Source organism: Podarcis vaucheri (assembly GCF_965113315.1).
Source record: "Podarcis vaucheri genome assembly, chromosome: 9".
Lineage (NCBI taxonomy): Eukaryota > Metazoa > Chordata > Lepidosauria > Squamata > Lacertidae > Podarcis > Podarcis vaucheri.
In genome coordinates, this window is record NC_138767.1 from 29,410,708 (window position 1) to 29,432,463 (window position 21,756).

Genomic DNA, 21,756 nt, shown 5'->3' on the forward strand with positions numbered 1-21,756 from the left:
GTTCAAGCCGCCGTCGCCATTTTAGTCAGTTCCGATGAAATACAGTCTAGGCGTCCGCTCCTTAATTTTCCCAGACCAGTTGCACCATAAATCAGTCTTTCCAGAAGGGTTATTGCCCTTTCAAATTTACGATCCAATCCTGATAACAGAACAGTGGCTCACCCCCCCCCCGATGACTGTAGATCTTGCAACAAAGTCTGACTCGTAATGGCGGATCGCATTTGTAACTACGCCACAAGAAAGCCTCTTTTCTTTTCAGATCTTTCACAAAGTAAAACCTTTTGTTAGTATTTTTTGTTTCCACACAGTTTATTTTTCAGTCTCACTTGCTATCAGTCATTGTGACGGTTCTTCGGGGGGGGGGTTATTAGGTAAATCATGGTGAAAAAGAAAGAAAGTCCCCCCCCTTTCCGTTCCATTCAACATACCGACATGGCTGTGATTCCTTGATGTAGTCTTCTGTTCATTCCGTCCCATCACTCTTGCTTATCTTCTCAGTGGTAGATTTATTTAGCAGATAATACACCCCTGACTTCGCTCAAAACATGTGCATTTACTTACTCCAATTTTTTTTATATTAAGCCATGCAACTAGTTTCGCTCCTGAAAGCGGCGTCCGGGAGCTCCGGAGCTCGCGCGAGGGCTTTCCGCCCAGTGCCCCCACCCCCTCCTTCTTTCGAACTCGGGGGTGATTTATGGGCAACCGCGGGCAAGGCAGCATCTTCCCACCCCCTGGGAAGAAGAAGGGAGGCTGATATACTCCCCATAATCAGCCTCTAATTACCTCGTGCGAGCCGGAAAGATGGTATTGTCAGCCATCTTCCAAGGCACCCCTAGCGGCCCCCCGATTGAAAGGTTTCTTCATGTAATTTGGAACAACTGTCCCTCTATAAATTTTGTTATATCAAAGATTTAAGTGCATACAACCCCTGCCACCCTTTGCAGTAGTGCAATCCTGTGTAACTCGGATCACAGACTTAGGGTGACTCAAATACTGTTCCCCCCAAAAGCTGTCCAAAGTAAACAGCAAGAGTATCTAGGAAGCACAGAGACTTAGGAACAAATTGAAGTTGCTAAAGTTCACACTCTAGACCCTGCCATCTTGGGAGCTTCTGGCTGGGCAATTAAGCCTGTGTGGTCTTCTTTCAGGAAGCCACTATTGAACATAACAGCAGCAAAGGAGCTGAGAAAGTGCAAATGTCACAAAATTGTTTTGGAAACTACCGGATATATTTTTAAATTTTCATTGCAAAGAGTTGGACTAGATGACCCTCATGGTCCCTTCCAACTTTACAATTCTATGATTCGAAGATACAAACAGATTCAAATTTGTTTATTTGCATTTAATCATCAGACCATTATAAAACAAAGCTTTAACAGAATGAAAGTAACACAAAGTAACAAAGAGAAGTTTAACTCAGACCCAAATAAACTACAACATAAACAAGCTTGAAATGCTGGATTTGCCTGGCAAATCACAGCATGCTCCGTTAAAGAGGAAAAATGGCTCCTTTTCAAACAAATATTAAAATGCAACAAAGTACAATGACAATCTGAATCAAATTACACAAACCCTAAATGAGTGAAAGCATCAAACAAACCTAGAATTCTGAATTCCTGTTTCCATGGCAGGAGATATCATTCTTTCTTAAGAATTTTATCCTCTCATTTGTTAGTGACAAAAAGTGTCAAAAAGTGTTTATTTCTCTTGTCCACCCAGTAGATCAATTATAGACTCAAAGTCTGCCCATCTCTTGTATAAAAATAGTTAAAGCAATTATGTATATAATGACAGCTAATTACATATATGTAATATATGAAAACAATTTCAAATCCAAAATAGAAACCAGATGGTGTCCAACAGTTTGCTAGAGAATTCTCCAGCTTTGAAAATCATTAGTACTTGGCTCTTCCTGGATAAAAGAATTTAATAATAATTTCCAGCTGATTTTGATAAGGTCTGGCAGTACACCTCGCTGAATACTTATTGCTGGGTATCACAAGTGGAAAGAATGCTATTGCACCGAAGTCCTGCTTGTAGACTTCCCATAGGCTTCTACTTTGCCACTATGCTAGGGTGTATAGGGTGTTAGGGGAGGGGCAATACCTCTGATGGGGGACATGCCATGCTCCTTCTGGGGTAGTTTGCCCACCTTTGGTCTCTACCCTGCACTCAGCTCATCTGTGGCTCCTAGAAGCTGTCAACATGTAACAGCAGCCACACCCCAGGAAACGGCCTTGACTGGCCGGCTAAACCAGATGAGGGTAGCTGATGGATCTTCTGCAGCCAAACTGGTGCCAAATGCATTGCACTGTTTCCTTTGGAGCACATCAGTGAGGCTGAGAGTCTTGTCATCTGGGCAGCCCAAGACCACTATATATACTGCTAGGGCTTGTGTCCCAGAGAGGTCACTTCAGTGATGCTAATGCAGTGATTTGGCTTCACCCCCCAGAGGCACACTCCAATGTTTCTCAAGACAGATAGATGCGACTAAAAAGGAGAGAACAAGATGGTGGACTAGATGGGCCTCTGATTTAGGGTTACCAGACGTCCCCGTTTCCCGGAGACAGTCCCTGGATTTGCGAATAAGTCCCCAGACAAATTTCATCCCTGGAATGTCCCCAGATTTCATCTAATGTCCCCAGGAAACACAGCAGCGGCAGTCTCAGCAGCCTGGAGCAGTTGGCTCTGGCTGGCTTCAGGAGCTGCTTGGAAGTCCCATTATGATGGTGGTGCAGGGGCTCTAAGATGCAGCTTCCGGGCTGCCTCCACCTTCCTTGACCCCAGCAACTAAGCTGTGAAGGGAGGCTTCGTGCTGCCTATCGGAGCAGCCTCCCAACTCCTACTTGCGTGCAAGCAGGAGTGGGGTGGGGATCTCTCAGCTGTGAAGAGAGGCTTCAAGCTGCCTATCAGAGCTTGCGTGCAAGCAGGAAGGAGCAGGGATCTCTCAGTTAGGCAATGGGAAGCCTTGCTTCCCAGCTGAGGGATCCCTCCCCCTCCTGCTTGCATGCAAGTAGGAATGGGATTGGGGCTGCTCTGATGGGAAGGGAGGCATTATGCTGCCCAAGCCTCGCCGCTGTCGCTGCTCTCGGCCCTCCTTCTCCACCTTCCATGCTTGACCCACTGCGCACCGCTTCCCCACCACCACCACCACCACCACCGAAGAACTAACAACTCAGGGGCTGCCCAGGCTCACAGAGAAAGCAGATAGAAGCCTCGGAGGAAGGGGAAATGTGGCGGTTGAGGTCAAAGCAGCGGCTGCCCCTCAGCCACCGCCATCGCTGCAGCATCAATGTCCCAAACGTGTATTATTTATTTATTTGTTTGTTTATTTAAAGTGTCCCCGGATTCATTGAAAAAAATCTGGTAACCTTACTCTGGCTTGATCCAGCCAGGTTTATCTTACATTCCTTAGCCCATCCGAGTGAGCTTGACTACCATAGGGCAAGCCAGTCATGGGGAGGCATCCAGTGTTGTTGCTTCTTGAGTGGAAGGAGAGCTGTAGTCATGGAATGCAAATCTGTCTGTCTAGAGACATTGCTTTGAAGAGAATTTATAAATGGCCATTTCTGTAGTAAGAAGCTTACATGGCAAACTGTTGCCTCCTGTTTAAAGAAAGTTGTACCAGCATTAAAGCAGAGAATTGCAACAACCGTCATTGTAGGGATGGCACATTAATTCTGGAAAAAAGAGCATTAATTAAAATAAACAAGCTAAAAACATGTTCAGACTGGAATGCTGTGTGATTAGAAAAAGAAATTGAGAATCAGCGCTACACAACTGGGCTTCCTACTGCTATAATCCATATGGTCCTTTATCAGGAACATCAAGTGCACAGTATCGAAGCAACACAGCAGGAAGATTCTAACTGTTGAGTTCCCCACAATTTTACTTTGGTATGTTTCATCCATACACATTAATTAGAGCTGGACGAAGGCCATGGAAAATATTCTCAAACATTTGTGCAGATAAAAAGCACAGATGCTTTGATGATATTTCCAACTACAAAAGCTACTGCAAATATTCACACCAACAGATGTTTATTCTGGGACAGGACAATATACTGATATGGCCTGACGATTATGTATATTTGGTAAAGAGCTGTTAAAGTATTTTATTTGACCCTAGTGTACAGCAATTCGTACAAAACAGCATCACTTGAAGCAATTGTCCAAATACAATAGTACAGAAAGAGGCATGTGGTTTGTATGTATAGCACTAAGAAGAAGAGCAGCTAACTTTAATTGTAATTCCTTATGGATATGTTTGATTTTAGAAGATAAGCTAGAAACCACATTTTCTTCTCTAACTATCACTTGCCCAATCATCATTATAATACAGTTAGTTACATACAGTAAGGCATTTTTTAACATATTCTGCTCCTCTGTGGCTGCTGTGCTTTGCTAACCCACGGTTTAGCAATCTCCAGACAATCCATGAGCTAACCAAGGTTTACAGCATGGGTAGGCAAACCAAGGCCCGGGGGCCAGATCCGGCCAAATCGCCTTCTAAATCCGGCCCGCGCACAGTCTGGGAATCAGTGTGTTTTTACATGAGTAGAATGTGTCCTTTTATTTAAAATGCATCTCTGGGTTATTTGTGGGGCCTGTCTGGTGTTTTTACATGAGTAGAATGTGTGCTTTTATTTAAAATGCATCTCTGGGTTATTTGTGGGGCATAGGAATTCGTTCATTCCCCCCCCCCAAAAAAATATAGTCCAGCCCCCCACAAGGTCTGAGGGACAGTGGACTGGCCCTCTGCTGAAAAAGTTTGCTGACCCCTGGTTTACAGCTTTGTTTTGTCTGAGAGAGTTAAACCAGGCATAGGCAAACTCGGCCCTCCAGATGTTTTGGGACTACAATTCCCATCATCCCTGACCACTGGTCCTGTTAGCTAGGGATGATGGGAGTTGTAGTCCCAAAACGTCTGGAGGGCCGAGTTTGCCTATACCTGTGTTAAACCATGAGGCCAGATTTGGACAACCACATAGCACAGCAGCAGTCTCCTCTCTGGGAGCCCATTTATTTGCTTGTTCATGATAAACCAAGGTTTGGCGGAGCACTACATGTGAACCAGACCATTGGTTGTTACAGCTCATAATAGAGAACCCATACTTTTAATATAAATATGTATTTTAATTATGGACTTCAGAGACAACCATTTAACACTACTCTTATTTCCAATTTAAACAAAGCTGATTCTACGGGAATGTTTCTAATACTAATGCCCCTGTAAGAAATGAACTGAAAATTAATCCTAGTCTCTTTACAAAGCACTTGCATAGACACTTGAATATGCCTGGAACAGAAATATAATATGCTTGGCTGCAGGCCAGAGCACAATTATGCATGCTTAAACCTCATGCTCATATAACTATGTAATGAATCGCAGCCTTCGTCAATTATAAATAAAGCCATTTCCCTTTCTAATTATGTTAGGCAGGGATATACTTCTAACTTTGTCAATTACAGGGGCAGGAATGGTTTCCCTTTTAACTAGATTAGCTAGGAGCAGTCTTCTAAGATTGAGGCCCGTGCATGATGCAAACATTGGAGCCTCCAACATATAAGAATTTGGTTTCGTAAAAAGGCTGTGCCATTATTTCAGTCTCACTTTCAACAAATACATTGTGTCCTGTAACATGTTAAAAGTTGGGCAGAGGGCCTGGAGACCTTGGGCAAGGGATGCAAGGGAAACATTGCCTGATCTATAATGTCAAAAGCCTGTAGTCTCTGTTACCCAGGAGAACTCACTGTGTAGATTTGAACCACCACAGAGCGCATGGGTTCAGGCAACCCTCCCACCTGTAAACATGGTGAAAGAAATGTAGGAGGAGAGCTGGAGGGTGCATGAACTGGCCCTACCACCTGACAGTATGTGCCATAGCATGTATCCTCCTCTAGCCACACATTTGACTGGCATGGCAAAGGGATGTGTGCAGCGTAAGAGAGATGCAAATGCATGTTGTACCCAATAGCCCTTCAGTCCACAGTCCTGCTGACAGCACAACTTGTGAACCCTTCCTGGTGAAAAGGATTTCCCTTTCATTGACATCAATAAAAGGAGAGGAATAAAAAATAGCCATCCCCATGTCAACTATATGTGTGCATATATGTAAATATATATCTATATATCTGAATGCATTTTTTGAGGATTTGTAACTGCACAAATACGTATGCCATAAGGTCTGCGCTTCTTTTAAACAGGTTCGGGTTCTATGTAAAACCGTGCACTTTCTTTAGCGTTGTAATATAATTACAAGTGTTTAACATAAGGGTATATCACCTTACGACCGAGGTTCCAGTAACATCAAGTGAAACCATTTTGTAGTTAATTTCCTGTATTCAGACACCCAAAGAACTAAACTTGATTTATTTTGCTATGTTCTGATGTGGAATACTCTATGAAGAAAAACACCTTGTGAACTTCAATTATAACCACTTTTGGTCATTTATGAGAGGTGAGTTTATATAATTTGGAAGGAGACCTACCGACAGCTATATACACAAAAACATGCCAGTGGATTAATTGAGAGATAGACTGGGTGGTCCATGTCTCCGTTTACAAGAAGAAAACAATCATCAGGAGATGAAGTATCTTCTAATATAAACCTCCCTGCAAATGCCACGGATCCATGCATTTTCTCTTTCTTCTATCCTGCAAAATTATTAGAATTGAATACAGGCTTGCTTTCCCCAGTAATCGCCATAAGTCCTCAACAAATAAAGGAAGGCAGTCCTTTGATGTGGAAGAAAACAAAACAAAATGAAAAACTTAAACAATCTGAATCCCCAGCCTCTGGATTTTGCAAATATGCTCTTTCACAACCAAATTGCCATCACGCCAGAAGAAATCCATATAATTCAGATTTCAACCATTTCCCGAGCCTTGTGCATCATGTGTTTCACACGTGACATGGAAGGCTTGGTGTTCCTGAATTCACTCCATTATGGTAGGCAAGGCATATTGTTGAATGCTCTTCATTAACTTTACAAAGCACTTACGTTTGCCTCATAATGCATAATTCCACTCATAGCAGCTGAGTTGTTAAATTGCAAAGGACATTAGAAATTACTCACCAGAGGCAAGCACCACACCCAGCATAACGTGGCAGTATCTCTAGGGTACAATTATTTTTTCCTGACCCGAGGCTGCTAACAATATGTAGAAGAAAGCTTAAAGCAAAGGAACCCATAACAACAACAGTCATTGTCCTAGAATTGGGACTAATTCAGTTTTGGTGGTTTTCAACCTAGGCTGTTTGGGGAATTTACTATGCTTTGGTGGTTGTAGTGCCACTGCAACCTATCTTAGGTCAGGTAGCAGCCTAGTAATGGGTAATGGGTGAGACTAGACGATTATGGGAAAATAACTTTGAAGGACATCATTTTCATATACTGGAGTAAAAGAGAACATTTTAACATTTCATCAAGTTCTTGGAAAGCTGAGGCAGCCAACCTGTGGTGTTAGCCGAATTCCATGAAGTCCTCTTGGCACAATTTCATGGTGAAAAGGAGGAAAAGGAGATGGCAGAAAGGGAGAGAGGAAATGAATAAAAAGGGCCCATTGCTCTTAACTCCCTCCCAAGTTTCATTGGCAGCCCTGCTCATTTTGACTCCAGCCCTGCTCACTGTAGGTAACTTGCCCCTGTCAAATTACTCCTGAGGGATAGTGTTCCTCAACAAGAACAAAAAGATTGTCCGCCTCTGCACATATTAACCATAGTTTCAAACTTTTTGCTAGTATGGGTCAGAGGTGTTCTAAGCACTTGTAATTAATTCTCCCCTAAAGTGCCAAGTACCAGCATGTCCTCACAACTCATTTCCTTTGTTAATTGGCACCAAACTGCTAATGATGATTTATTTCACACAGTACCAAAGTCACACTTTTGAAGAGCACATCATATTTCCTTAACCTCCTATTTCAGAATAATAAAAATGAACACCGTGGATTTCCTTCTACTTCCTCAGCTTTAAAAGCATTCAGTGTATCTCATCCTAAGCACTTGTTTACTGGTTCAGAAAATCTTGTGAGTAGCCCATTAGTGCAATAGCTCTAGACAAAGCAGAATGCAAGTCCAACTCACATTGAAATTGGTAATTGGTTTAATGATGGCTAAAATAGAATGAAATATAGACAGGCAGACAAAAATATTGCTCCAGAAAGCATAAACTCACTATTCTTGTTATCTTAGGCCTTAAATAGAGGACAAAGTACTACCAATGGTGGTAATGAATAGTAGCAATAATATTCTAAAAATCTCCTCCAGTAAGTCCTTAAAAGAGATCCTACCACCTTCAGATGGCAGGCTACCAAAGAGAGGGGTTTTTTTATGTGGGGGCACCAATTTGTGAACTTCCTTCCCATGGCAAATTTGCTTGGTGCTGTCATTTTGGGTGCCAAGCGAAACCTGGTCTGTTCACCTGTTTGTTTTAACAAATTTACTAATTTGGATTTACATGATTTGAACAGATCTAATATAAAGAGTAGAATTTCTGATTAATGTACTGCATGCAAAGAGCAAACTTCTCTTTTCTCCCCCAAAGAAATGCAGCCACCCTCGATATTCTCTGCTGAATGACAGGTCCAAATCCTTGCTTATTAAAGCAGCATCAAATTTATGGGGTTGAGCTTATATAACTCTGCAGCTGCAGTGTAACCACTTCAGCCGTCTGTAGCTTCAAAGTAGTTTCTGGCAAGAGAGGGGGCGAACCTCAAAGGTAGCCAAAGAATTGTTCTGTATATTAATGAAAAGAAACTAGAAAGTATGACCATTTTTGGAGAAACAGAAGGAAAGATATGGATAAGAACCTAAGTCTACAATCCTAGGTATACTGATCTGGGAGGAGACTCAAATCCTAGGTATACTGATCTGGGAGGAGACTAACAGTACAACATACTTCTGTGTAAATATGAAGCTCCACCCCAATGATAAATTTCAGCCTGCAGTCCTAAACACCCTTTCGAGTATAGCCCATTTGACTCAGTGGGACTTACTTAGGAGCAAGCATATCTGATTTGCTAGTCACTCTGTTCTGTATTTTGTCCATCAAAAATATATTCTTTGAGATGGGGTAACCAAAACTGTGTACATTATTATCCTATACACCAAATCATAGAATCACAGAATTGTGGAGTTGGAAGGCGATCCCAAGGGTTATCCCAACCCCCTGCAATGCAGTAATCACAGCTAAAGAATTCCTGACAGATGGCCATCCAACCGCTGCTTTAAAACGTCCAATGAAGTGGATCCTACCACCTTCCTACTGAAATATACTCAGTGATTTCATGCTCTTTATTCAGCTCATAATGGTGAGGAGGAATGAATGAATCTCCCCTCAAAGTATCTGCTTTATATACATTATTTACACAATGGGCTACACATGATTGGCTAATTCCGGAATTCTACTGTAAGCCAATCAGGTTGTGGATTCACTTCTATCCGGAGCATAATTGGGTGGTTCCTGCCAACCAATCATAGTGCTGCATTGTTCTAGGACCAATCAGACTGCTGCATTCTGAATCCTATTGTTCTAGGACCAATCAGACTGCTGCAGTTTGGATCCTATTCAACTCAGTACATAACACCTACGTAGGTAGTCTGTTCCACTGTTGAAAAGCACTTACCATCAGAATGTTCTTCCTAGTATTTAGTCAGAATCTGCTTTCTTGCAATTTGAATCAATTGGCTTGGGTCCTACCCTCTGGAGCAGCAGGAAACAAGCTCACCCCATCGTTCATGTGACAGCCCTTCAACCATTTGAAGATGGCTATTATTATTCTCTTCTCCAGACTAAACATACCCAGCTCCCTCAATCATTTATCATAAGGCTTGGTTTCCACCCCATTTATCATCTTGGTCACCCTCCGAACACATCCCAACTTCTCAACATCCTTCTCAGCAGTGATGCCCTCCCTGTAGAATCCCCTCCAAAGAGATGTCAGGGAGATAAAGAATTACACAACTATTAGAAAACATCTGAAGGCAGCCCAGTTCAGGAAAGTTTTTAATGCCTGACATTTTATTATTTTTTATATTTTGCTGGAAGCAGCCCAGAGTGGCTGGGGAAACCCAGTCAGATGGATGGGGTATAAATATTATTATCATTATCATTATCATTATCATTATCATTATCATTATCAAGATGAGAACCAAATAAATCCAAATTTTGCAGTGCAGTAATGAATGTATTAGTGAAATTATCATACAAAGTGTATTTGTATCCTAGGATAGTTTGCTAGCAACAATGTGTATATTAGTCAAAACAGCAAGCAAAAATGTGTTTAAGAGAAATTCACGCTAAAATGCTGAATAATTTGTATGAGGATTAAAAAATAATTATTCACAAGTTGCTGCAGAAATATGGAGAACTGAATTTGAGGCTGGCAAAATGAAAAACAGAGCTGAAATGAATGTGGCCTTCCATCCTTAGTGATGACTGGGGAGCTCTTAGTATGGGTTTCTTTTTCTCAGGAATTCAGGTGAGTGGAGAGGTGGTGGCAGACACAAGCTGGGATATAGCCAGCTGACTGTGTCCTTAAGGCAGCTTGGACATATTCACATCCTCTACATTAGATGTAAGAAAAGCCTGCCTCAGTTGGCAGCTCTTCGTGCACATGGGTGGAAGGTGAGAGAAACGTGAGCAGGGAGGTGAGATGGCAGACTGTGAAAAGTTTTCTGGGTTAGTGAAGTTCTGAGCAACAGCTCAAAAGTTCTTAAAGTTCTTCTGCCCCCTTAAAGCTTCTGGAAACAATTGCTGGCAAAACGATACGGTGTGCATGCATTGTAAATTATGAAGCGAAAATTTGTCAGGACTTTAATGTTTGTAGAGGGAGCCACCTAATGGATACATCCTAATGCAACCCCATGCGTATCTACACATATATGTATTACAAAGCTCCCCTTCAACCCTACAAGCCCAGTAACCCCCACACTAGCAACCCCACACTGTAAGCAACAAACAGGCACCAATCAACTCTACAAATTACCTACACCTTATGTACTCAGGCAACAGAGCTATGTGATGCAGGTAACACAGGTGAATGTACATGGTCAGATCCTTAGTCTATCTAGCCAAGTACTGCACTGCTTATGTTCTCTGGCATCAGCTATTGAAGGTTTTAGGAAGAAATCTTTCTCGGTTCTGCCATCAGAGAACCTCCTAAACTGGAGATGGTGGTGGGTATTATGATGATCTGTTTTTCACCAGCAGGTTCCAGCCAGAGTGGGTTACAATGAATTAAAAACAGGGATTGAATAGAAGAACTTGTACATGCAATGCATCTGTTCCAGCTTTGCCTTCAAATATTTGGCTATCTGCTGTCCAGTTGGTGCACATATTTGACTGGTCCCCCTCCCCCCCACAAGAGAACTCCTTACCTGCTCATGGAGAAGGCAACCATGTACTTGTTTTAATGCGGGTCTTCCATGATTAGTTTTTGATCAGCTGTCCTAGATTTTAAAATATGCAAAGCAAAAAGAATTGTATTGCTTCAAGTTTACTTAGGATGAGTTTAAAAATGCCCTGACTCAAGATTCTCTGATGCTATTGCTTTTAATTTTTAAATATTTAGCATTTGTCATTTCTGTCTCTTTTTGGCATTTACACCAAATCCTGATGGCTTTCAAACCAATGGGAGATTTTGTAATTGTTTTACAGTGATTACGCCTTGCCAATGCATTAATATATTATATTCAAAACCATATTTTAATGTGAATTATATATGTTCACAAACATTAGCCAGATACTATTGCCTGTTTAGCTCTCCTGTGAGAATCAATATCTAAACTCTTGTCCCACAAAACAAAGGATATGAGATTACTTGCACAGCATGGAAGAATAACTTAAGATGAAGGAAACACTACAGAATGAAACTATTAATTTTCATAACATAGCACATGTATTGTTGCCCCCCCAAAAAATTGCTCAATGAATATCACAGATTTGTTGGAAGGAGCAGAAATATATACACAGCTGTGCAAGTGACCCTGATACCTGCATTGACTATAACGCCAATATTTGTAATATAATATTTATATTACGATTACATGTCTCTAAGGATAAAGTTACTTTATGGCAGAGCTCTTACACCAGATATGTTTATACAAATTTACATCAATTAATCAAAGAGACCGGGAATATGTAATCAAATCAAATCCTGCTTAAAGCAAAATTGTTAAGGAGAGAAATTCTCTCAGCTCCCAACAAAACCCCACAGTAGTTTGCTAACTGCTATCACTGCTCACCCTGCTTCAAAATTATCCAAGATGGGAGTTTTGAAGATGAATACTGCAGACATAACTAAAGCCATACTCCCAACACAAGAGTTAAGCATATTTAAGTCAATTGATTTTAATGGACTTAAGCCATAGCTGTCAACTTACAGATTTGAAAATAAGGGACCAGCCTTAAAAATAAGGGACCAGCAGCCTTGAAAATAAGGGACCAGCAGCCAAAATAAGGGATCTGCAGCCTCACTTGTTCCAGGCACTCCAGTCTTCCTATCCTCCTGCAGTCTGGTCGAACTCATGCTGGTAGCTTCGAGAACACTGTCCAACCAACTTTGTAACCAGAGGTTCAACTGAATAGAATCTGAATCACATGCACCACAAGGCCTATGCAGCCTCAAGATGGCTCCCCGGGCTGGCTTTGCACTGCAAAGTTTGCAGCAGCACGTGCAACAAAATGGCGTCCAGCATTCAAAAACCTCCTCAGCTTGCATTAACTAGCCACACACAAGGCATGCAAGCTCCACCCCCCCAGTCGTTCTTAGACTTCTTATTGAGTGAGCAACACAGCCAAGCAACACAGTTGGCCGGCAGGGAGGGAGGGAGAGGAGCTGCTTCCTTTGAAATTTAAGGGACATCATTTAAGGGACATTTAAGGGACATCCATCAATAAGGGACAGCAGCGGGACATGGCGCTGGAATAAGGGACTGTCCCTTCAAATAAGGGACATTTGACAGCTAAGACTTAAGCATACTTAATTCTACCATTTGATTACAGTATATTTTATGAGACTTACTGCGCAAGCATTTAATCTCATCGCATGAGGCTACTATGGTCACACTTATGGAGATCCAAATTTTCCTGAGTTACATATACTCTGAGAGGAGACATTGCAGAAAGCAACTGGATTTAATTTGCACCTGCAAAGTGAGATATTGAACTTCATTAACATTTTGGGTAGAAACAATGCTTGGAAAACACATCTCTAAGTGTTAAGAAAATAAAGGTGGAACACCTGCAAGTCAACCTTTCTTAAAGCTAATTTAAAAGGTGTGGCCATGATTAAAATATATTCCTAGGAAGAAGCTTATAGCACAAGCAACCGAGATCTAACTATTATCAGTGCTTAATGCTCCCAGCAGTTACCATAATGAGATGGGGATTTATTTTTTATTTTTTGGTCATTTGTTAAGTCACTGGGATGACTTGCAGATGGTTTCGATAGAAAACCCACTGGCTATGACAAAGTTTGCCCAATTATATGTTCATGTTTATAATTACTTGTTTTTTAAAAAAGGTTTGACACAGTTCAAGCTCTCCATAATATTGTAATGTACAGCATGTACAGGATTCTGATTGCTGTTGCATTGCATCAAGGATCTTGTGGTTTTAAAGTTCAGTTGCCTATTTGGAATGATGCTGCACTGCATCACAGCTTTTCTGCCCATAAAGCTGCACCAGCAATGAATCATTATCACATTTGTTTATTTGGCTGTGATATAAGAAGAGTTATTATGCGATTACATAATGTGGTCTAACATAATAGGATAAAAATATCTTTTAGCTAGTATGAATATGTGAGAGCACCAATCTGGTCCACTGGATGGAGTTGGCATGTTGTCCTAGCCTTCACCATGGCCGGCCATCCAGCAGTCCATCAATCTACAGAAAACACATACTAGATCTTAAATATGTACACTATATTTGGATTAGTATCCCTGTGAGAATGATGCATAGCTCCACCTGCCCCAGTTGGCAATGGGGTTTAGGAGATGCCACAGAGAAAACCGTCTCCTTAGCCACGATTTCCGACACTTAAGAGGGTCTACCAAGATCCTCCTCCTATTAATCTTGATACCTGAAAAACTGTGTATGTAAAGTGCTGCTGACCTTCTGATCGGCAAGTCCTAGGCTCTGTGGTTTAACCCACAGCGCCACCCGCGTCCCTCTCAAGATCCCATTACACACACACACACACAAACACACACACATATATAAAACGACCGTCAATCGATAAAAATAAATTGGGCCTCAAGTGTTAGAATAATCACCACTCCTGTTTTCTCCAATGAAATGAGATATTCCACTTCCAAGTTCAATAACTTAATTTCCTAGAATGCTGCCCTGCACACCAGCAGCCACACCACAATTTTCAAATCACAATTTGGACGCCACAGGATTGAACTCTTCTTTCAACTCCCTCCCTGGGATGTTGCCTGGTGGATGTCACTGACGAGGACAGCTCCCCATTTTAATAATCCAACTGGGAGAGTTGCGAATGGACATCCATGGAAAACGCTCTCATTTTACAAGCCCCCTTCTCCGCTGCCACAAAGACAGCAGCAAAACTCAGGAATTTTCTTCATTCTTATAATTCAGCTCTTCTTTCGTGTAAACAGAAGTGCGGAACTTTTTTTTTTTTGGGGGGGGTATTTTTTAACATGCATAAATGGAACATATCCATTACATTACAAGGCTGTTGTAACCCATGTGTCATTCACCGCCCCTCGCCCCACTCTCGCAAGGCATCAGCATGAACATTTTAAAAGGGGTTTAAAACTGAAGATTATTTTTTTCAACACGAAATAAGACACGAAGGGGAGGGAAGTGCATTTTGTACTGGGTTTTTTCTTCTTCTGAGCGCTGCTGCTTTATGACAGCTACCCTAAACCCTGGAATTCTCCGCTTATTTTCTTTTATGGACAGCTCTCACTGCTCTCCCCAGGATGGAACCTATGTTTAAAAATGAACCCGGAAGTTCGCACGATGAGATGGGTCACTAAATTTTCTTAGCTCTATAACGCTAGGGTTGCCGTATATCTCTTGAGGACGAGAACCATAGAGATAGATCCTAGAGCGGATTAAACCATGCCATTTAAGGGCAGCGCCTCGACGCGCCTGTGTGTGAGATGCGAAACGCTTCCTTCCGGAAGGGGTACGCATGCGTAGTGGATCGAAACGGGACACAGGTGGCGAGGAAACATGGCGGAGCCTGAGTGAGTTTTCGAGGGGGAAGAAGTAGACCGGGGGAGAATCCGTGTCCATCCTCGGGGAGGGCTTGGGCTTCTGCTTTGTTTGTTGGATGGAGGCATAGTCAGAAGCCTGTAAGAACAATAGATACGGGTCACAGTGCTTTGTACTGGATCGGTGGAGGGAGATCGTACGATATGGAAAACCACTGCTTCTAGTATTCTGTGTGTATGTTTACTAGAACGAATTAAGTCCTTGCATAGGACCCATTTGTGCAATGCATTATGTATATGAATGTGTGAAAATCGCTTTCCATTAGATCTGTTTTTGTGTTCTGTCTGACGCGTTCAAACTCTTGTGTTTTAGACCACCAAAGAAGATTCCCCGGGTGCCAGAAAATCTACTGAAAAAAAGAAAGGCGTATCAAGCAATCAAAGCCACCCAAGCAAAGCAGGCGCTGTTGGACAAAAGAAAGGTAGGGGAGGCATATTGTAGGTCAGGACATTGTACGCTCCCCTGATCAGCTCAGGCAGGAATTCCCTTGATCAGGCCAGCTGTAATAAATGTTAGATAAATGATGCATGTAATGTAAAATCAGGTTTCAGTTAAAATCCTTGGGAAAAGAGAAGTGGTAGAAATCAAGGGTGTATATCTTTTTGCTTTAGAAGGATGTAGTCTTGCTTACTTGGATTTGTAGGAAACATTATCACCCTTTTCACCTCTCCAGTATTGTAAGAATAGGTACTCCCTCACAACGTATTCTTAGAATGACTTTTTCTGTCCATCCTTTATCAAACCTTTTTCTTGAAGTACCTCTGTATGACTCTGTAACCAAGACTTGCTTGAACCATTTTGTGACTGAATCAAACTAGAATGCTCACTTTGATATAAAGTTCCAAATTCTATCACATCCCATCTACTTTTCCATGGTAACTTGCCTGCCCCAATTGTAGATTAAGCTCCTTAAATTGAAAACCAGCCCTTTTTCTAAAAGGAAAAAGAAATAACCACATAGGTATTTCAGTTCAGATAGCAGAAATAAGGTTAGGTTAAATTAAGATAATCTGTTGCTATACCGCTTCCAACAAATTTGGGGTTAAACACCGCCCTGTAACTTATTGTATTGATACAATTGAAAATGCTCAGTTTTCCAATAAATTATTTGACCTTTATATTATCAGTCACTCAGGTGTGCTTGCTCCCATATTCTTATGCTGTCATCCAGGAAGGGAGTAAGTGTTTTTTCCAGTTATAACAGTAGGCCACATGTTAGCTAGGTATATTATGTGTTTTGCGGCTGCTGATAAAACACATTGTGAATAGATGTATTGGAAGTTCATATCCTGTTATTGCTTTATTTTGTTTATAACAGTTTCCCTGTATTTTAGGGCATAACCCCAAAGATACAAAACTATGATACTCTTCATTGCTGTACAACAGCTGGCATGTCATTGTTCTGAACATTTTGTATTTAAAAAACATGTTTACCATTATGTACTGAACTGAGTAGCATACAGATAGTGACTTAAAATAAAGGCATATCTTCTAAAATTTAATTTCCTTATTGTAGCATCAGAAAGGAAAACAAATCAGATTCAAACGTCTTGAGACATTTTTGCGGGATTCTCATCGGAAACACAGAGATGATGTCCGTTTGAGGCGCATGGAACATAAGCCCCGGCTGCTGCTAATGCCTGAGGGACACAAACTGGCTTTCGCAGTACGGATTGCAGAGTAAGCATCTGTTTGTCATATGTAACTTAGTTTTCCAGCAATCTGCTGGTTTCCACTGCTTTGCTCATTCTAGTTTTCCGATTTGTGCAGATTATGTGGATTGTTTTTTTAAAAAATAAGTTACCGTCCATGGACATGTTTGCAGAAGAGTGAATTGGTGGTATTGATGAATTATGACAGAACAAAAAACCTTCTTGAACTGAACACTGAATAAAAGCAATAACAGCAAACCTTGGCTTCCTGCTTTTGGTTTGTTTGAGTGAAGCAAACCATGAGCATTGGTTTGGACATTTTGCTAAGCCCAAGGGTAGGGGATTTGATCCAACGATGTGACAGGTTCCTGATGTCCCCCCTCCCACACCCATAGTGCACTTCAAAATGTAGGCAGGGGCACCCATCAGATGTCATTATGACACCAGGTTAAGCTTTTTTCCTTTACAGAAGGGCTTGATTTCAATGGACCTTTGGACAACAAAGCACTTCTTGCTTCGACAATTGGGGCCTGCACTTACTGCTGTCAAATCCGGTTTGCAGAGAAACGGGCCCCTTATTGTCCCTTTACAGTTATGATTTTACCCACTCCACAACTGATGGCAAAGGAGTAGCTCTGGCTAGAGAAAAACAGCCTTGTGGGCCAAATATGACCTGTGGGCTGGAGGTTCCCTATGCCTCCGCTAAGCCCAGGGCTCATAGTTTGTTGCTTCCTGCTGAATGGAGAAATGAAACATCGGGCTGTAGCTTTAGGACACAACTTTCAAGAAAATGTAAAAAGGTGATTGTTAATGCATATCTATATTTGTTTCTGCTGACTATGGAGCTTTCTGTCCAAGGGGAGAATTTGGCTGATTTCTTCTACTTTGCTTTAGAATTAAAGGTGTGAGCCTACGCGTGCGGCATGTCATACATAGGCTACGGTTGAGAAAGATTTACAGTGGCACGTTTGTTAAATTGTCACCAACATCTCTGAAAATGCTGCGTACTGTGGAGCCTTATGTGGCATGGGGGTTAGTACAACTTTTATTTTTGTGTGTGGGAGGGATGGTTAAAGGCAATGAAATGAATATAAAAGGCACCATAACTTCGAAAAAGTTAAGTAGATTTCTTTTTTGCATGCTAATACTGGCATGTCAGGAAAGATGAACTGGCAAGTACAAAACTGCTCTCAATCTATTTTTCTGTGACCTTTTTGAGGATGGGGATGGAATCTCTCTCTCTCTCTCTCTCTCTCCCTCTCCCTCTCTCTCTCTCTCTGTGTGTGTGTTACTGCTGCCTTTGGAAATGGTACAATCATCCAGGGCTTATTAGCCTGACTTTAAATATAGCTATATATACATTTGATATATTTAGTGTGGGTCTTTTTATCTGTTGACATCAATAGATGTTTTGTATGAAGGTGGGTTAACAGCATAATATACATTTGTGCAGGGGGTTAATTATGCAACACAGGTTGGGCTCAGATCAGGCGGCATTTGCAGTCTGCTTCAAAGAAGATTTTGTGCATTTGTCTTCTGAAAACAATTTAGGCATGAATATGCTGCAATAATCCACTTCGTAACTGAACTATAAAATAGGCTGTTAATACAACATCAAAACTTTGATTATAAAAATACATGCCACAATGCATTCTGTCTTGGAGCAGTAGTTTGCACAAATCTTGCCTAGTTCTATACCTTGAGTCCCATTGAGAAGAGGTATGTTCTAAGGATGGCGGGAGTATTAAAAACAAGTAGGAAACTGTTTCATACTGTGCTTTAAAATGACTAGTGTTGTGGCCATTCTATAGGAGCTAAATAGCAGTTACTTACCAAGTAAGTTGCCATTTTGGAAGGATCTTGTAGTTTTTGAAAAATTCTCCAGCAACATCACCACTAATTTTGTTTACAGTTATCCGAACCTGAAATCTATTCGAGAGTTGATCCTGAAACGAGGCCATGCAAAGGTCAATAAGAAAAAGCTTGCTTTGACAGACAACATTCTGATAGAGGAGCATTTGGGTAAGAGATTTTATGTAGGGGAGGACACTAAGCTTTGGGGCAGCATGTGCGTTATTGTGATCTAAGAAAAGGGTAGTGAAATGACCAAAGAAATTGGATGTTACTGTGTTTCTAAAATCATTTCTCCCTCTTAGGAAACTCCGGTATTATTTGTTTGGAAGATCTTATTCATGAAATTTACTCAGCTGGGAAACATTTTCATGAAGTCAACAACTTCTTGTGGCCGTTCCACCTGTCAGTAGCTCGCCACGCCGCCCGCAATAAAGCAGGGTTCCACAAAGAGATTGGTGATACTGGATTTCGAGGTAGTGGAATCAACAAACTCATCCGTCATTTGAACTAGGCTCAGGTGGGTGCTCTAACACCGGCTTTTATGGATTTCAATTACTGCTTAGTTATATGTTAAAAATGGTCTTGGAGTTCCTTACGAAGAATGGCCATAGTTCAGAAAAGTGGACCACATCTCAAATTATTCATTGTGCTGTTGGATTGTGAAATTTATAGGAAGATAAGGAAGCCAAAACCATCAAGTTTCAATCTCGGGGTATAAAACCAGAAGATGGGAGTGATCTGAAGTTTGACTCCTCAGCATCTTAAATTTGCAGGATTGGGTAGCAGAGTTGGACCTCCTGTAGAGTACAGAGACTGATGAACTGATGGTCTGGGCCAGAATGAGACAAGTTCGTGTGACTTCATATTCAGTTGTCCTCATGTTTGGCAGCTTCTGGTAGATTCCAGTAAGTTGTATTCAAAAAACAGAGCAGGACTAAAAGTTTACTCTGCAGTGGATCATACTTTATAAAAATCCACATGGTTTGTGTATATTATGTCATATGCTTCAGAGAAAGGTGGAGAAAATTCCCGTCAGTAGTAATAGTAGTTTAGGTTCTTACATACTATGAAAGCATAACTAACTGGCAATTCATAACCCCAATTCATTTAAAGAGCAGTTAAATCCAAGCAGCATCTTAAGTTCTCAGTGTTTTGAGGTGGGTTTTTTAAACTGTTCAGGATTCCATCTCCAGTTACACTGCATGTTTGTGTGCTAGACAGTAATGAGTTTAACTCTCAACAGCAACTTCCTTGTATACTTTTTTTCCAGCTCAGTCATAAAAGTAACATTTGCTTTTAATATTTTTCCAACAGCTTTCTTCAGTAGGCACTAAACATAATTATAGTGATTTCTTTTTACTTTTTCTAACAGGTTATGAACGTTATTAAGGATGTTCTGGAAGATATTTATTTGTACTCCATGATGTACATTGGCTCTTCAGAGACGCCTGAGACTGCAACATGACAATACTTCTGTTCCTTTCTCTGTCTCACTGTGTGATGGTGAAACTACATTTCCATAGTTGAGTTGAAAGAGATCCAAGATGTGATTTAAATGTTATCCTGCACATAGAATGGAAAAAGAATGGAAGAACTCCTAAAATTCCACTTGCACAGCCCTCTGAAATTAATATATTGCTTACAACAGTGTTTCCCAAACGTTTTTGGGCAACGGCACACCTGTTTACCGGAAAAAAATCTCGCGGCACACCACCATTAAAGCCCCGCCCCGTGACGTCAGCGCGCAGCGTCACGCCGGGAGGGACGCACAAAAGTGAACGTTTTTTCCCTTCCCCTTGCCGGGGTGGGAGGAGGCAGCAGAGCGAGGGACTGAGCGGCGGCTGAGGCGGCTGTTGTGGTGGTGGCGGCGATAGCGGGCGGAGGAGGAGCCGTCGCCGGGAGTTGCTGCTGTTGCTGCTGCTGCCCGGACATGCCGGCCTCCTCCTCCTCCGCTGTCTCGCGCTCCTCCCTTTTGCGTGCGCTGCCCCGCCGCTCGGCACCACCACCGCGGAGCCGCCCCCGGCTCGACGCGGATCCTCGCCGCCGCCGCCTCTCGCCCGCCTCCCTCCCACGGCACACCAGCCGGTGTCTCACGGCACACTAGTGTGCCGCGGAACACCGGTTGGGAAACACTGGCTTACAAAGACAGTGGGGATGTTTTGAAACCCAGCAATGCTTTTTGCATGGAGTTTCATTATGCATTTTGAATACAAAAGTGGGAAAACTTGGCATTTTTAAGATGCACGCTTGGGAGTAGGAAACCTAATATGATCTAAACCTGGTGATCATATTCTGCAGGAATATCCTGAACATGTCAGGATCCTCTTCCCAGATTGCTTGAATTGGCTGGCAAGTAGTTGATGCCTTAAATTCTCCTGTCAAACCCTTTGGTCAGCCCATGTCTAAAATAGCCACTTTGAACGTAGTTTTCAAACTTCTTTTGTATGTAAAGTCTCGAATAAAAAGATTTATTAAATTTTTGCTTTGTGGTGCTTGCTTATATACCATCAACTATCTCCCCTTGTCCACCCTCCTGGCATAAATAAACTTGGGGAAAAACCTAGTTTTTTCATTAGCCATTAGTAGAGCTGCAGAGGGAAACATTAAGCTAGAGACAATTTGTCAGGATGGCAGTACAGTCATACCTGGGTTGTCAAATGCCTTGTGAGGCGAACGTTTTGGCTTCCGAATGCTGCAAACCTGGAAGTGAGTGTTCCGGTTTGCAAACATTCTTTGGAATGCGAATGTCTGATGCTGCTTCCCATTGAGTGCAGGAAGCTCTTGCAGCCAATCGGAAGCCACGCCTTCGTTTTCGAAAGTCGAACAGATTCAGTTCAAGAACCAAGGTATGGCTGTGTATATATAGATGCCAATATTTTAGTGAAAACGCTCCACAGCAATTAAAATCAGTAGGAAAAACTCATTGGTGCCAATCCTAGGTGTCTTAAGCCTAACAGCTACAGTATGTGCAGGGCTGTGAGCCAGATCAAGCTGAT

At 41.8% G+C, this 21,756-nt stretch overlaps 1 protein-coding gene across 1 annotated transcript; it reads left to right on the top strand.

Annotated features, from left to right (window-relative positions):
* The first annotated feature begins 15,100 nt into the window (after window positions 1-15,100).
* Window positions 15,101-21,236, top strand: RPL7L1 (ribosomal protein L7 like 1). Its single transcript, XM_082238373.1, has 8 exons — window positions 15,101-15,226; window positions 15,567-15,675; window positions 16,771-16,934; window positions 17,801-17,938; window positions 18,819-18,928; window positions 19,063-19,277; window positions 20,133-20,407; window positions 20,906-21,236. The coding sequence occupies exons 1-6, from the start codon at window positions 15,213-15,215 to the stop codon at window positions 19,269-19,271; spliced, it is 744 nt and encodes a 247-aa protein (XP_082094499.1). The 5' UTR covers window positions 15,101-15,212; the 3' UTR covers window positions 19,272-19,277; window positions 20,133-20,407; window positions 20,906-21,236.
* Window positions 21,237-21,756: the final 520 nt, after the last annotated feature.

Excerpts from the sequence above, each read along its gene's own strand:
- RPL7L1 (XM_082238373.1), top strand. Across the intron at positions 15,676-16,770 it reads CGCTGTTGGACAAAAGAAAG|CATCAGAAAGGAAAACAAAT; the intron begins GTAGGGGAGGCA and ends TCCTTATTGTAG. Across the intron at positions 18,929-19,062 it reads TCTGATAGAGGAGCATTTGG|GAAACTCCGGTATTATTTGT; the intron begins GTAAGAGATTTT and ends TCTCCCTCTTAG.